The sequence below is a fragment of the Mauremys reevesii genome, linkage group 2 (assembly GCF_016161935.1).
Source record: "Mauremys reevesii isolate NIE-2019 linkage group 2, ASM1616193v1, whole genome shotgun sequence".
NCBI classification, from domain to species: domain Eukaryota; kingdom Metazoa; phylum Chordata; order Testudines; family Geoemydidae; genus Mauremys; species Mauremys reevesii.
In genome coordinates this window covers 154,351,762-154,364,958 of record NC_052624.1, presented here as the reverse complement: position 1 = coordinate 154,364,958, position 13,197 = coordinate 154,351,762, and the positions used below count along the sequence as shown (strand labels likewise).

Genomic DNA, 13,197 nt, shown 5'->3' with positions numbered 1-13,197 from the left:
TATAGGTGGAATTCATAAAGGTATTCAGGCACTTAATTCCCATTAAAATCAATACCTTTGAAATCAATGGGAGTTAGGTGCCTAAATACCTTGGTGAATCCCACCTTAACAGTTAGCAGGGCCTAGGGCAGCTGGCCTGTCTCCTCGGCTCAGGAAGGAGTGACAACAAACCCAAAGTATTTTAAGCCCCTTCCTTCGGGGCACAGTTTTATTCTTTGCACAAATTTCCACAAACAAAGCAGGCTGCCAGGACCCAGAGGCCTTTCCTCTTGCATCTCTTCCCCCTGCTCCAAGGCTTGCCAGACAGGAGCTAACTTTCTTGCAGCTCTTTCCAACTCTACTTTCTCAGCCTTTTGTAGAGAACACCTGACCCTTTCCCTGGAGGGTATCCTAATCGAACAGAGCTGGCTGGTCTCCGACTCCCTGGGAGACAGGTAGACCATCCTGTTACTTACTCCTTCTTACTGCAGTTTCTGTTGCACAGATCCAATGAAGTATTTAGTCTCCTAACTTCCACTGCAGTTAGGAGCCTATCTTTTGAGGATCTGGGGCTCAGTGTCTTGAGAGAGCATTTTGGAGAGAGAGTGACCCCTAGAGATTGGATGTGAGAACCTGGAACTGGTACTTATGTTCAGCTCTCGCTATGTTGGTCCCAGTCACATGAACCTGGGTGACAAAGGTCAACACCGCACCACATGACGGCTCAACATCCACTGATTCCAGTGGCTACTGTTACAATTGTTAGCATGTCATGGCTGTTTGGTGGCCTCTGTGAAATGAGTTTGGTGGGTTTCAGTCTTGTTTTGTAGATCAACAGAGGGCTTCGTTCATTCCCCAGGGCTGCTAATCCATCACCTATCACCAGTGCTAAATTTGCAGCACATTTTAAAGAGTAAATAAACCATTGTAGCTTAGTGGCCTAAGAAGTAGGGTGACCAGACAGCAAGTGTGAAAAATCAGGACGGGGTCGGGGTAATAGGAGCCTATATAAGACAAAGCCCAGAATATCAGGACTGTCCCTATAAAATCAGGACATCTGGTCACCCTACCTAAGAAGAGGCAAAATAGTCAAAGCCCAAAGAACCAATCACACTTGAATGACAGGGTGGAAAAATTCCCCAGCATATTTTTAATTTTAAGAAGAATCCAAAATAGCAAACACAAGCAAGCATCAGCAAGCAATAGTACTGTCAGAGATTCACTTGATGCCTGGGTAGAATGGTGGTAGGGGGACCAGAAATGTAGAGCCAGTTTGGATTAGAGAATGCAATTCAAGAGCTTGCAGTTTTTTCTAGATATGCAGAAAGACTTTGAAGGAAAAAGGAGCAATTCCTCTCTCATGTTGTGTTTCATCTGAATGAAACAGTAACAGAGGAGCCTCAGTGAAGCCATATGGAAAGGGCTACATCCCCAGCTGGTATAAATTGGTGTAGTGCCCTTGACTGGAATCAGTGCTGATTTACACCAGCTGAGGATCTGGCCCAGTATCATGAATCCATGGCACAGCAGCAGTGACCAAACACAACACAGAATGTAATTGTGGGCTGTGACCCACTACTGATTTTTCTTGAAACCTATCCATTGAGATATTTCTCTGAGGGCTTGTCCACAAAAACAGGTAGTTCCCAGGAAACTGGGGTGCTAATCTACCCCACACTAGCCAGTCACGCACTAAGTGCTCGTGTGGACCGTGGTGCCGCACGCTAACAGTTCCCTAGCGTGCTTTCATCTACCCCGCTTTGAAATTAGCCGTTCCCTAGTGCGCTTTGAACTACTCTAATGTGCAGCAGCAGGGTCCATGCTGGTGCAGGGTAGATTACACCTCAGCTTGTCATTAGCTTTGTTTGTGTAGACAAGCCCTTAAGTACTTATATGAGCCTGTCCTATCCGAGTGTCCCTAAATCTTTAATGTCTTTATCCTCCCTACACTGCTGGGAGATAGCGAAGTGTTATCATCCCCCAGTTTACGGATGGCGAATGGTGGCACACGTAGGCTAAGTGTCTTGCCCAAAGTCACCCAGGACATCTTTGGCAGAGCATAGGACTCCCAAGTCCTAGGCTATAGCTCAAACCACCAAACTGTTCTCCCCTTTAAAAATCAGAACAAAAGATTATTTATGTTGATTCTATTTAGTATATTTATATGAATAATAAGAATAGCTAGAGTGACAGTAGCAAGGATAAAACCGTAGAAGGGTTAACTCTCTTGCTTCTGGGTATACTAAATATCTGAGATTAAGAAGAAACTTCCCCTGTAGAATTAATAACTGCCCATTATAGGAGTTTTACACCTTTGCTATGAAGTACCTTGTACTGTTTGCTATAAGACACAGAACATTGGACTGCATGGAACAGGGGTTTGATCTGGCATGGTAATTCCTGTGTGTGTGTGTGACGTAAAATACTCTTGCATATTATCTATGGATATCAGGAAAAGAAATCTATATAATACATGACTAATTCAGTATTGCCAACCCTGAGCACTCAAAAATCATGGTATTTTTAAAAGAATACATTCTGGATTCTGTTTTACTTGCCTTTTGGGATTTATGTTTTCAGACTTTTCTCTGCGCTAGCAATTTATATTTTTAAATGAAAGCTAAGCCTCTTCTGCAGTGATCTGACTCCTGGAGCTGAGACATTAAGAAAAACCCCAAGTATTGCAAGATGTGATTAAAACTATAAGAGTTGGCAATGCTGTTGGTTGCATTGCACATGTTTTGCCTAGCATTCCTAAATGCCAGGAGCCTGTCTCTTCTCCTGATTTTTGCTAGGGCTGGAGAGGCGACCCAAGACAGATCTGATCTCAGAAAGTTCCCAGAATGAGCTTGGATTGAATGGGGGAAGAGTCAGCATGTCTGCAGCTTTACTGATTTATCTACCTGGCCTACATGGCACCTCAAGCCCTGGGACAAGCAGGAAAGTGAACCGCACTATCTCTTGGCGGGGCGGGATTATTTTGTTTGGATGTCAATTACGTCCCATTTGGGAAGTGAATGAACACTAAAGAGTGATAGGGTTGAGCAGGAGTGGAGATAAAAGCCTAATTGCCTCCTGAAAGAGTCTCTCCAGCAAATACTTCAAGGATAAGTTGTCAAGAAGCGGGCTGAAAGGGAGGTAGTAGCGTTGAGTGGAGAGAGAGTTCTCACTGAGGGAGATGAACCAGCAGGGGGTGATCTTGAGGGGACCTGTTGTCTACTCTTATCCTCACAACCCCCTTGCAACTCCCCCTGCCACATCCCTATAATTTAGGGGGTTCTTCATGACCTGAGTGAGAGTTCTGGGGGCAGATAGATAGACATTTGCAGCCTAATTTTTCATAGGATGCTGAGCACCAGCAACTCCAATTGAGTTCATTAGGACCATGGGTACAAAGATCCTCTGAAAACCCATCCATTTAGGGCCAGATTCTCAAGACACATCTGCACTAGAGGTAGGTGGGAAACTGTTTTCCCATCCTGGGAAAATATTTGAGATTTTTGAAAAAAGTTCCTGTTCCAGCTTGGGGGACGCAGTTGAAATCTTGAATTTGTTTTTGCAAACTGACAAATGACTAAAAAATTTTCAATGGAAGCATTTTGTTTCCATCATTTCTAAACATTTCATTTTACGTTTGACCATTTTAAACTTTTTTTTTACACTGTAATTAGTTCAAAGTTCAAAATAAAAAGTCATTTTGATCTGGAAAACTGGAATTTTTTGTTATTAAAATGTCAATGGGATTTGTTGACAATTTCAAACATTTTTTTCCCAAAAAAATGTTTTTGAATTGAGACATTCATCAAAACTAACCCTTTTTCTTGTGAACAATTTCAGTGAATCAACATGTTTTGATGGGAAAACAGTTTGCCAAAGAAATCCCAACCAGCACTACTCAGCACTTAGGGTGCTGACCCTTTTGAAAATCAGTCCCTCAATGGAGTGCTGAGCAGTTGGAAAAACTGGCCCTAAGTAAATGAACTGTGATGTTGCCTGCTTTCCGTCTCTTTTTTTGGGGGGGGGACATAAAGGGAGGGCTTTCCAATCAATAAAGAGAAAGTTCACAAACTGCTAATCCAGGACTATATTAAAAAAAAAAGAGATTTTTGTCTTTTTTTCTCTTTCCATTTCCTTGGTCAGTTTAATAATCCCCTCTACCCACAATCGCACACAATCATCTTGTAAACACAAGCAAAATTGCACAACCACACATTCTCACTCATCCAGTTACAACCGTACAATCAAGTATGCTTTTGTTTTTATGCTTTTGTTTTTCTACAGTTAAATTTGTACTGCAGGTAGATCTTTTTAAGCCAGAAACTTATACAGATAGCATTTAAATTAGGAAATATACTATTAGTTAACTTTCCTTTAATGGCTTTGCTTTGAAAACACAGATGCTAATCTTAACAAAACTCCTTAATTGTTTTTCTGTCTTAATATCCTCTGCTTTTTCATTAGAAAATTACAAAATTATTTTTTTGAAAATATTCATTCAAATCAAAAATATATATTTTGTATTTGGTCACATCTTGTTTTGTATTCATTATCCAATAATCCCACTATTTTAGGGTAACAGATTTTACTAGCAATAATATTTTTGGAAACAGTAAATGTTAAATAAGCATTAGAAAATGTCCATGTCCATGGCTCCAGGCCCCAGCACACCAAGCTCGTGCTTGGGGCGGCAAGCTGCAGGGGGCACTCTGCCGGTCGCCGGGAGGGCAGCAGGCAGGCTGCCTTCGGCAGCATGCCTGCGGAGGGTCCGCTGGTCCCGCGGCTTCAGTGGAGCTTGCGGGAGGCCCACAGGAGCCGTGGGACCGGCAACCGGCAGAGCGCTCCCTGCGGCATGCCGCCGTGTTTGGGGTGGCGAAATGTCTAGAGCCACCCCTGATCCATGGAATGTGAATTTTAAACTCACAAAAGGGGTGCACTGGAAATCTGATTCCAAGTAACTCATCCAGTTAGGGAAGAGAAACAATACCAAGCGACCTAGTGTCTAATGAAAACTAATCGACAGAGCTCAAATTCCGAATGCTCCTAATGATCTGTTCACAAAGGATCTCTAGATCTAAAATTATTTAGAAAAACATCTAGCAAATAATTTCAAATAACGAATATATCCGAGGAAGTTGGAAACTGAGTGTGGACAGCCTGTGAACAGGAAAAGAAGGGACGTTTGTCTAATAAATACGTGCTATTTAATTATATTCAATCAACACTTAACTGAAACATTGTGTCCTTTCAATTAAGACTTTAATGGGGCTTTAGAACCAGGCCAGAGCTTAATTTGTAATGAGAAGTGCTGGGGCTCAAGCATTTTTATTTTAGTTTTTACTTCATAACTGATGCAGCAAGCCCAGGGGTGCTAGGTCAATGAACTGCCAGGTCTAGAGGTGCCGGAGCTCAGCCCTGGCAAGCCCTGGCATAAATTAAGCACTGTATCAGGCACTAAGGATGGAGTTCTCTCCTGCCTTTGTGAATCCTGAGTAAAGGGGCAGGAGTTCTCCATGGGTGAGTGGGAACAGCATGCAGGCTGTGAAATCCATTAATTTATTATTTTTATTATTTATTATCCTAGCATCCAGGGTCCCCATTGCTCTGGGTGCTGTACGCATACATAGGAAGTCTCTGAACTGCTGCAGCCTTCTAGATCTCTGGCCTCAGGTGGGAGGGATTTGCGTGAGGGTTACGTAGTCCAGCGTTCGCTGGCCATGCACCATCCAGCTGCCTCTCCCTCCGACCCCCAACCATCACACTACTTCCAATGACTCCCCCATACAGCACGCTTCCAATGCGTACTGGGATTTCACAGCCCCTTTGTGGTGTGGGCTCTCCCCTGCTGTGCAGCAGAACTAGGCTCCAAATGGATTTGGATGATTTAGATTTCATGATAAAATCTAGTTGGACAGATATGGCCCTGCTGCCACATAACATTACCATCAATTATCTGTATTACAGCAACACCCATGGTCCCACTTGTGGTTGGGATCTCTATTGTAATAGACACTACAATTTAATGATATTCTAAGGAAAATAGCACCACTTTGTTTCAAAGCAGGATTATATCAGCTCCATGGTGCTGTTCAGAAGCTGTTCTCAGGATGAAGGGATTGAGGCAGACACAAAAATAATTCGGTATCCCATTTTGAAATCTCAGATTTGTAGGGCAAATGAAATGAGCCCAATTTTCTCATGTACACCAGTTTTACTTGAGCTTATAGAATGACACTTTTGTAAATGAAACCAGAGTTTAGCCCAGAGGGTAGAGTTCCCCATACACCTGTTTCTCACCATCCCTGGTAAGGGAACCCAGTAAGAATAAAACAGCTCACCCAAGTTATTGTGGCTGAGTCAGAGGGTCTGGGTTTCTTTCGTGGCATATTGGTGACGTGGAACGAAAGGTATATCCCACACCTGGTTTTCAAGTGCTGTCTTGTGCCCTAGGCTATGTCAGGCCACAACATGCAATACTTTCTTTGGAACCTAACCTCTCAGTGACAGCAAATATGCTGTGCCAGAGGGCCTGGCAGAGGAGTTGCATGGTGTTACCTGACGTATTTGGGATATATGTTATCTTTGGTAGCTACTGTCTATATCTAGGTAGTTATGTGGTCTCATCACTGTAATAGCTCAGTGTAATGTCTGGGATAATACATTGTGGGATAATTTTGTCTGTTAGGACCATGTCTTTCAACACACACATGCTTCAGATAATTAATTTTCCAGTTAGAAAGATGATCTTTGATTCTGCATTTGAAAGCTAGAAGGCATCTCTGAATGGCCTAGCTGTTAAATGAATGGGTAAAATTATGCTCTGAAAAAAAAATTAGAAGTGTGAGAGCTTCCTGTCTGAAATATTTTTTCCTTTATGAGAGCAGTATCTTTCTCTGGACTTTACTTCCATCTGTTACCACTCCAGTGTAGAGAAATACTAATCCTTTTACACAGTGTTTCTTTAATAATAAATTTAAATAAAACTGTGTCCTTATTTAGTCATCGAAAAACATTTCTATAATAACAACCCACATGATCAGTGTAGTTATTCACAATATATGTAATGCCCCTGAAAATGCCAGCACAGAAGTGATTCTTGGAAACAGCGTTCAGCTCTTCCAGATTTAATACTTAGGTAGTTCTTGTAACCTGCAAAGCACTTTATATATATATTGAGCCACATCCTTAGCTGTGTAAATCGCCATTGCTCCATTGAAATCAATATAATTAAGCTGTTGGACACCCGCTGAAGATCTGACCCAGCAACTAATTAATTAACCCTCACAACTTTCCTGTGAAATAAGATAAACTTATTTTAGGTATGGAGAAGGGAAGCAGAGAGGTTAAAGAATGTGCCCAGGCTTGAAGAGAGAGTCAGTGTCTGAGATCAGAGCTCAGGAATTCCTGGCTTACAGACCTATGCTCAGGCCATTACTATGACCTTTCTCTTTCTGATAACTTGAGCATTTATTTCCAGTTGCTGTGCTGAATCAGACTGCGTGGTAACTGCACATTTTTGGGTGGGGCAAGGGACAGGACAGATTTTTTTTTTTAAGTGTGAACAATGTAATTGAAAAAAAAATGTGGTTTTCATTTTTTTTAATTGAAAAACATACACAAATGAAAAATGTGTGCTGGGCAGGAATGAAGATAGGTATATCCGAACTTTATCACAGAGGATAAACATTTTTTAAAGGAATTAAATAAAATGGTCAGCTGAAAATAAATGTACGGAAATGTGTACAACCAGCACTTTCAAATTTGTCTTTAGGTTGGTGGTGACACTAGGTTGGTGGACTCGAATGATCACTACTGTTCTTGCATTCTGGAGCAGCAAATACCTTTTGGGGGGAGGAGGTGAGAGACAGAGGAAGGGCTGTATTTAAAAACACCCATGTTAAATAAATAAAGTGATCCGTAGCTTAGTCCCCAGGGATCAGAGCCTGAAAGCGCCAGAGCCCCCTTTTTTCTAACACAGCGTCTTTTAAAAGACAGTCTCCATGGGGCTGGACCGGGGCTTTTGATCCCCCCCTCCTGCCCTTGAGATGTTCAGCATCATCCAGGTGGTCAGTTTCAAGGGAGACATTTACCAAGCCCTGATCCCTGCTTGCAGCGTGGCTTGCAAGTTACCCTGCTGGGTCTGAGCAGCGCTGGAGACATTAAAGCTCATGTTCATGATGTGACTGGCCGGGGTGGTACTCGCGGGCCCCCCTGAGTAACTACCGCTGTAGTTTGCTCTGTACGGGCTATTGCTGTAACCGCTGTAGTAGGTGTTATAGGAGTAAGGGCTGAGTGTGACATTATAAGGGGCAGTGTAACCCTGTGAGCCCCCAAGGCACGGCTTGCCATCTCTGACTAGCACAGGGACCGCTACCCTCCTGGGAGGAAGGGGATGGGCCGAGAACTCCAGCGATTTATCTTGCCTTTGTCTCTTGCACTTGTATCTCCTGTTCTGGAACCAGATCTTGACTTGCGTGGAGGTGAGTTTCAGCAGGCTGGCGAGATGCTCCCGTTCCGGAGCCGAGAGGTACTTCTGCTGTTTAAACCGCCTTTCCAGCTCGAAAACTTGAGCTTGAGAAAACAAAACCCTGGGTTTCCGCCTCTGCCTTTGCTTGGGACGTTCGCACGGGTCGTCTTTCTTCTCCTGGGGCTCGAAACAGTCCGCGGCCAGAGATTTTCCTGCGAAACCCAAAGCAAAGGGAGACATTTTCAGCTCTGCCCCCAGAAGGGTTACACAGGTTTGGAGTGTTTTCCGGCCCTGGGTCAAAGAACTAATCCCGGGCTCCTGTGAAATTAGATTCATGATCGTTAAGACTTTCGAAAAACGGGCTGAATTTAACGTGAACGTCTTTGGGGGGGAGGGGGAGAAATCATCCTATGTTTCTTCCAAAAAATGGAATTTCGATTTTCTTCATTAAATAAACAAAATTAGTTCAAGTCTTTCATCTACCGGCGCTGATCATTTCTCTGTCTGCCCTAACGTGATTATAATCAATAGGCCCGATCCAAAAATCATTAAATCAATGGGTGCCTTTCCATTGATTTAGCAGACTTTGCATCAGATCTATGAAGGCTGGTGAGCTGTCATTAATTATTACTGTATCATTTATGTACATTTCATTGGACCAAACCTCTCTCCAATTGAATTGCATAAATACTCCCGTCTATTCCACTGAGATTGATGGGTGAGGAAAGCAAAACAGGACCTGAACCACTGAAAATATCCCATGTGAACGATTCAGATCAGATAACCGTAACCCAGTGTATACCTTGCTGTCTTTTATTACCGGAATACCGTGTATTTCCTGGGGGGAGGGGGGGCAGGGGGACACTATACGGCTATTTTTGTTTTTAATTTGATGCAAGAAACATGAAGCAATCTTCCAGTGAAGGAGGGAACACTATCAACTCCACGAGACAATACACATCAAAGCTTTGTTTTAATACGTAGATAGATCCGCTTCACTTTAGAATCCTACTCAGTGGGCGGCACCTGTTCCATTCCAGTTTGGTTTATTCACAGATCTGCCATGGACCCTGTGAGTACTCCCGGTGCCCCATTCCACACACCCACCCCGCCTCTCTTCCTAGTCATTTCCAAATCTAGACGTCCGATCTTGCAAGCTCCTACTCACAGGAGTCACCTTATTCCAGGGAGTAGACCTCTTGGCTTGAACGGGGACCATATGATTGATATGAGCCAGTGTGGCAGAATCAGCCGCCACTTTACTTCATGTTTCCCTCCCATGGGTTCTAATTTTCAGTGCAGTGTTTTGGTGTTGGTTTCTGTCCCTAGATGTGCGCATGAAGCAGCGTAGGACACCAGCCGTTTCGCAAGGAATAGGGGTCCCATATAAATAACCCCTATGTGTATTCTTTTTTTCTTTGCTCGCCCAAACTTTGGTTCAGAGCGTCCCGTGTTGTTTGACCTTCCTGCTTCTCCCTCCACCCCATTACACTTCAAAAGAAAATCGTTGTAGGTGATTCAAAAAAGAAAAGCACAAGATGAGCCTTATTGATTTTCTTGCTTATATAATAATGCCGTTTGGGTGTTAGGAAAACGACCAGCGTTCCTATTCATTTGCGCTATAAAGTAGGAAGTTTTGAACTATGTTATGGGAAACAAAAATCTGATCAATGGGTATTGAAAATGCTGGCAGTTCGACTGCGGCTTCCTAAACCTGCGTATAAAATACACTCGTTTGTTAACAAAGAGCTGAGAATGATTCAGTAACAACAACAACAAAAAAGAAAGATCGGTTTAGACTAAAATTTCGACCACGTCAAATCAATATTTAGCAGGTTACAACTATTCTCGCTATTCTAGTGTGATTTATGCTGCTAATGCGATCCTGCACGAAGGGGATTTATTTTAGATTTAATTATTTAAAAATCACCTCATGGCATTTAAAATAACCAGGTAGTGGGTTGTAATATTTTGAATTATTGTTTTTAATTACAATTGTGCACGTGTTAAATGGCCATCCAGTCATTTTTCATGTAATTGAGAATGTTGGAATTTTTCTGTTTTTAAAAGAATATTGTGTGTGTACATATTCAAACGCTTTGTATATATTGTGTACACCCATTCAAACGCTTTATATTTTGTATATTAAAATAGTGTTAATGCATGTACACAATATATTAGTGTTTGAATATATGAACACACATACAGATTTTTTTCTCTATGTATATAGTGAAATAATATAAAACTACTTCATATTTTAAATTATTTTCAGCTTATAACAATATTTTCCTTAGACGCTTAATAGGGCTAACTAGGAATTGGAAGCTTGAACTGTTAAATGCAAAGTTATATTTTTTTTATTTCCGTAAGAAGTATTTTTTTTTCAAATCAAAATACAGGCCATCCCCTGCCACCTCCCCAGTTTGACACTTCAGTGGTTACATTTGCCATTTTATAGAATTCCCTGTGCTGATGATTTAACTTTATGGACTTGTTACTTTGTGGCTGGTTTTATTTTTGAAACTTTTGGAGTAAAAAGTCAACAAAGAAAAAGCCACCTTCACAAAACATCAGTTGGAGGAAAAAATAAATGTTGAATGTTGGCCATTATTTGTTTTAAGTAATATATAAGGGTTTTAACATTTTAAATACCAGCTTTGTTCGTGCAGTCAAACGGGATCTAATTTGAAACGCAGTGTTTTTTGTTTTGTTTTTCACAAAAGAAACAATATTTTTACAACTTTCACAGTAGTAATTTTGTAACTGTATTCCCTGCGGGTGCGAAGTACACGATTTCTTTTCTATTTATATGTATCCAAATGCTTTCCTATATTAAGTGTGAAGTATACTTTGTGAAAGTATACGGTTGTGAAAATACCTTTACTGTATACATTCCAGTGGCTTTATTTCTTTCATTGTTTTACTTGTATCTCTTTTGTTTACTATAAGAACTTTTAAAACAATATAGGTGAATCTGAAGAGACTAGAATCCAGTTACATTTTGTTAAGTGACACAGAAGAGTTTGAACAATTAAATTTGCATAAGGTTCTGTTAATATCTATCAACACCTGCATCACGTTATATATGTCTCACAAATATATATATTACAAATTCCAAATTGCAACCTCTCTGGCTACTCAAAAGTTTTATCCTGCCATTATATAAAATCCCAAATAAAATCACATGGTATCTTACGGTAAGCAAATTATTGCATTACAAGGGTCTTGTAGCCCAGATTTTTTCTCGCTCAGCGTTTCTTAACGATTTTTAATGCGGATTTCTTGCGATGCACTAATATATGGCTTGATGATAATGAACTTGTGCAATCCCCTTGCCCCAAATTCTGTTATTAACCAATACCAAAATCCTATAGATAGCCTCATTTCACTGGCAGAATATCTTGGAGAGGTAGTTTTGCTATGCAGTTCAATTCCAAATCTATGCACCTCTTTATGGGCTTAAGAATGGCCATACTGGGTCAGACCAATGGTCCATCTAGCCTCATATCCTGCCTTCTGACAGTGGCCAATGCCTTCGGAGGGAATGAACAGAACAGGTGAATTATAAAGTGATCAACTCCCAGCTTCTGGCAGTCAGAGGTTTGAGTACACCTAGATGGGGCTGCCTCCCCAATCATCTTGGCTAATAGCCGTGCCGTGAACTTCATCACTGATCCAAAGCCACTGAAGCCAATAGAAAGATTCCCATTGACGTCCATTGGTTTTGGATTAGTCCCCAAGTTTACAAGCTGGTGGTATCCCCCTCCCCTCCCATTGTTAACTTACTTAGGTCCATATCTTCTTCTTCACAGGAGCTCCTCATGAGCTCATACTCCTCCTCACGCCTCCTGCAATTTCCGCCTTGATCGACTTCCACCTGGAAGGGAAGGGCCCCAGAATTGTAGGCAGCCTCTTGTTTCTTGTGCAGACAAGCAGGGGGTGGCTGCAGGGCCGGAGGCTCTTGCAGATCCTGGGGGAGGAATCCCCGAGGGTCCCCGCTCTGCTGCTCCAGCTTTAAGATGTCTTTGACCGAGAAAGGGGTGGAAGTGATAGGACAGGGCAGCATCCTGCTCGGACTCCTGGGGGAAATGGAGAGGGAGAAATGTTGGAGCCCCTCCACGCTGTCCAATTCTGGGCCCCCTGAGATGGGGGGGGGGACGAATCCCCTGAGAGGAGCAAAATCAGGGCTCCCCGGACTGGAGGGTCGTGTGTGCCAGGACCCTAGTTCTTTGGCTCGCTGGGCTGCTTCTGACGTGCTCCCACGGGCTTAGGGTTACCTTGGAATTGTGAATGGGAAGGCTTCCTCCTAAAGGCCCATTGGTTCCTCCGGAGCCACGTGACTATCCCCTGCCTCTTATTTACCTCTTGACTGATACTGCAGAGTAAGGCATCACCCAGAGATCAATAAATATACATCGATATGGGGCGGGGGGGAACGAGGCAGAGCTAAACTGGAGTGAGTTCAGCCTTTCGTTTTCTGAACTCTTCCTTTGGGTGAATAGTTGATGGTGGGAGTGGGAACAGCAGTTGTTTTAGTTTTAGGAGATTAAAAAAAACCCCACTGCAGGTAATATTCCTCGCTTTCTAGAGCACTGGTGGCCCAGGGTATATATTTCTAATAGACGCAGAGAGGACACATTAAAAAACCACCCCCCCCTGCATACAGATGAAGACTATAAAATGTAATCTAACTGTTTAGCAGCAGGATTGCTGATGAGTATATATTGTAATTAGTACAGCGTGATGGTTAGGAT

At 42.3% G+C, this 13,197-nt stretch overlaps 1 protein-coding gene and 1 long non-coding RNA gene across 3 annotated transcripts in view; one reads left to right on the top strand and one right to left on the bottom strand.

The window, feature by feature from the left end:
* Nucleotides 1-13,197, top strand: part of LOC120397602 — a 112,868-nt gene that overhangs the window by 52,902 nt on the left and 46,769 nt on the right. The window lies entirely within an intron of this gene.
* On the bottom strand, nt 7,561-12,830 carry NKX2-6 (NK2 homeobox 6). The gene is made up of 3 exons (XM_039523679.1): nt 12,721-12,830; nt 12,230-12,522; nt 7,561-8,655 (listed from the first exon to the last, which is right to left on the bottom strand). Exons 2-3 carry the CDS (start codon nt 12,507-12,509, stop codon nt 8,063-8,065), a joined length of 873 nt encoding a protein of 290 aa, XP_039379613.1. The 5' UTR covers nt 12,510-12,522; nt 12,721-12,830; the 3' UTR covers nt 7,561-8,062.

Excerpts from the sequence above, each read along its gene's own strand:
- NKX2-6 (XM_039523679.1), bottom strand. The coding sequence starts at position 12,509 with ATGCTGCCCTGTCCTATCACTTCCACCCCTTTCTCGGTCAAAGACATC. Across the intron at positions 8,656-12,229 it reads AGAAGAAGATATGGACCTAA|GAAAATCTCTGGCCGCGGAC; the intron begins GTAAGTTAACAA and ends TGGGTTTCGCAG.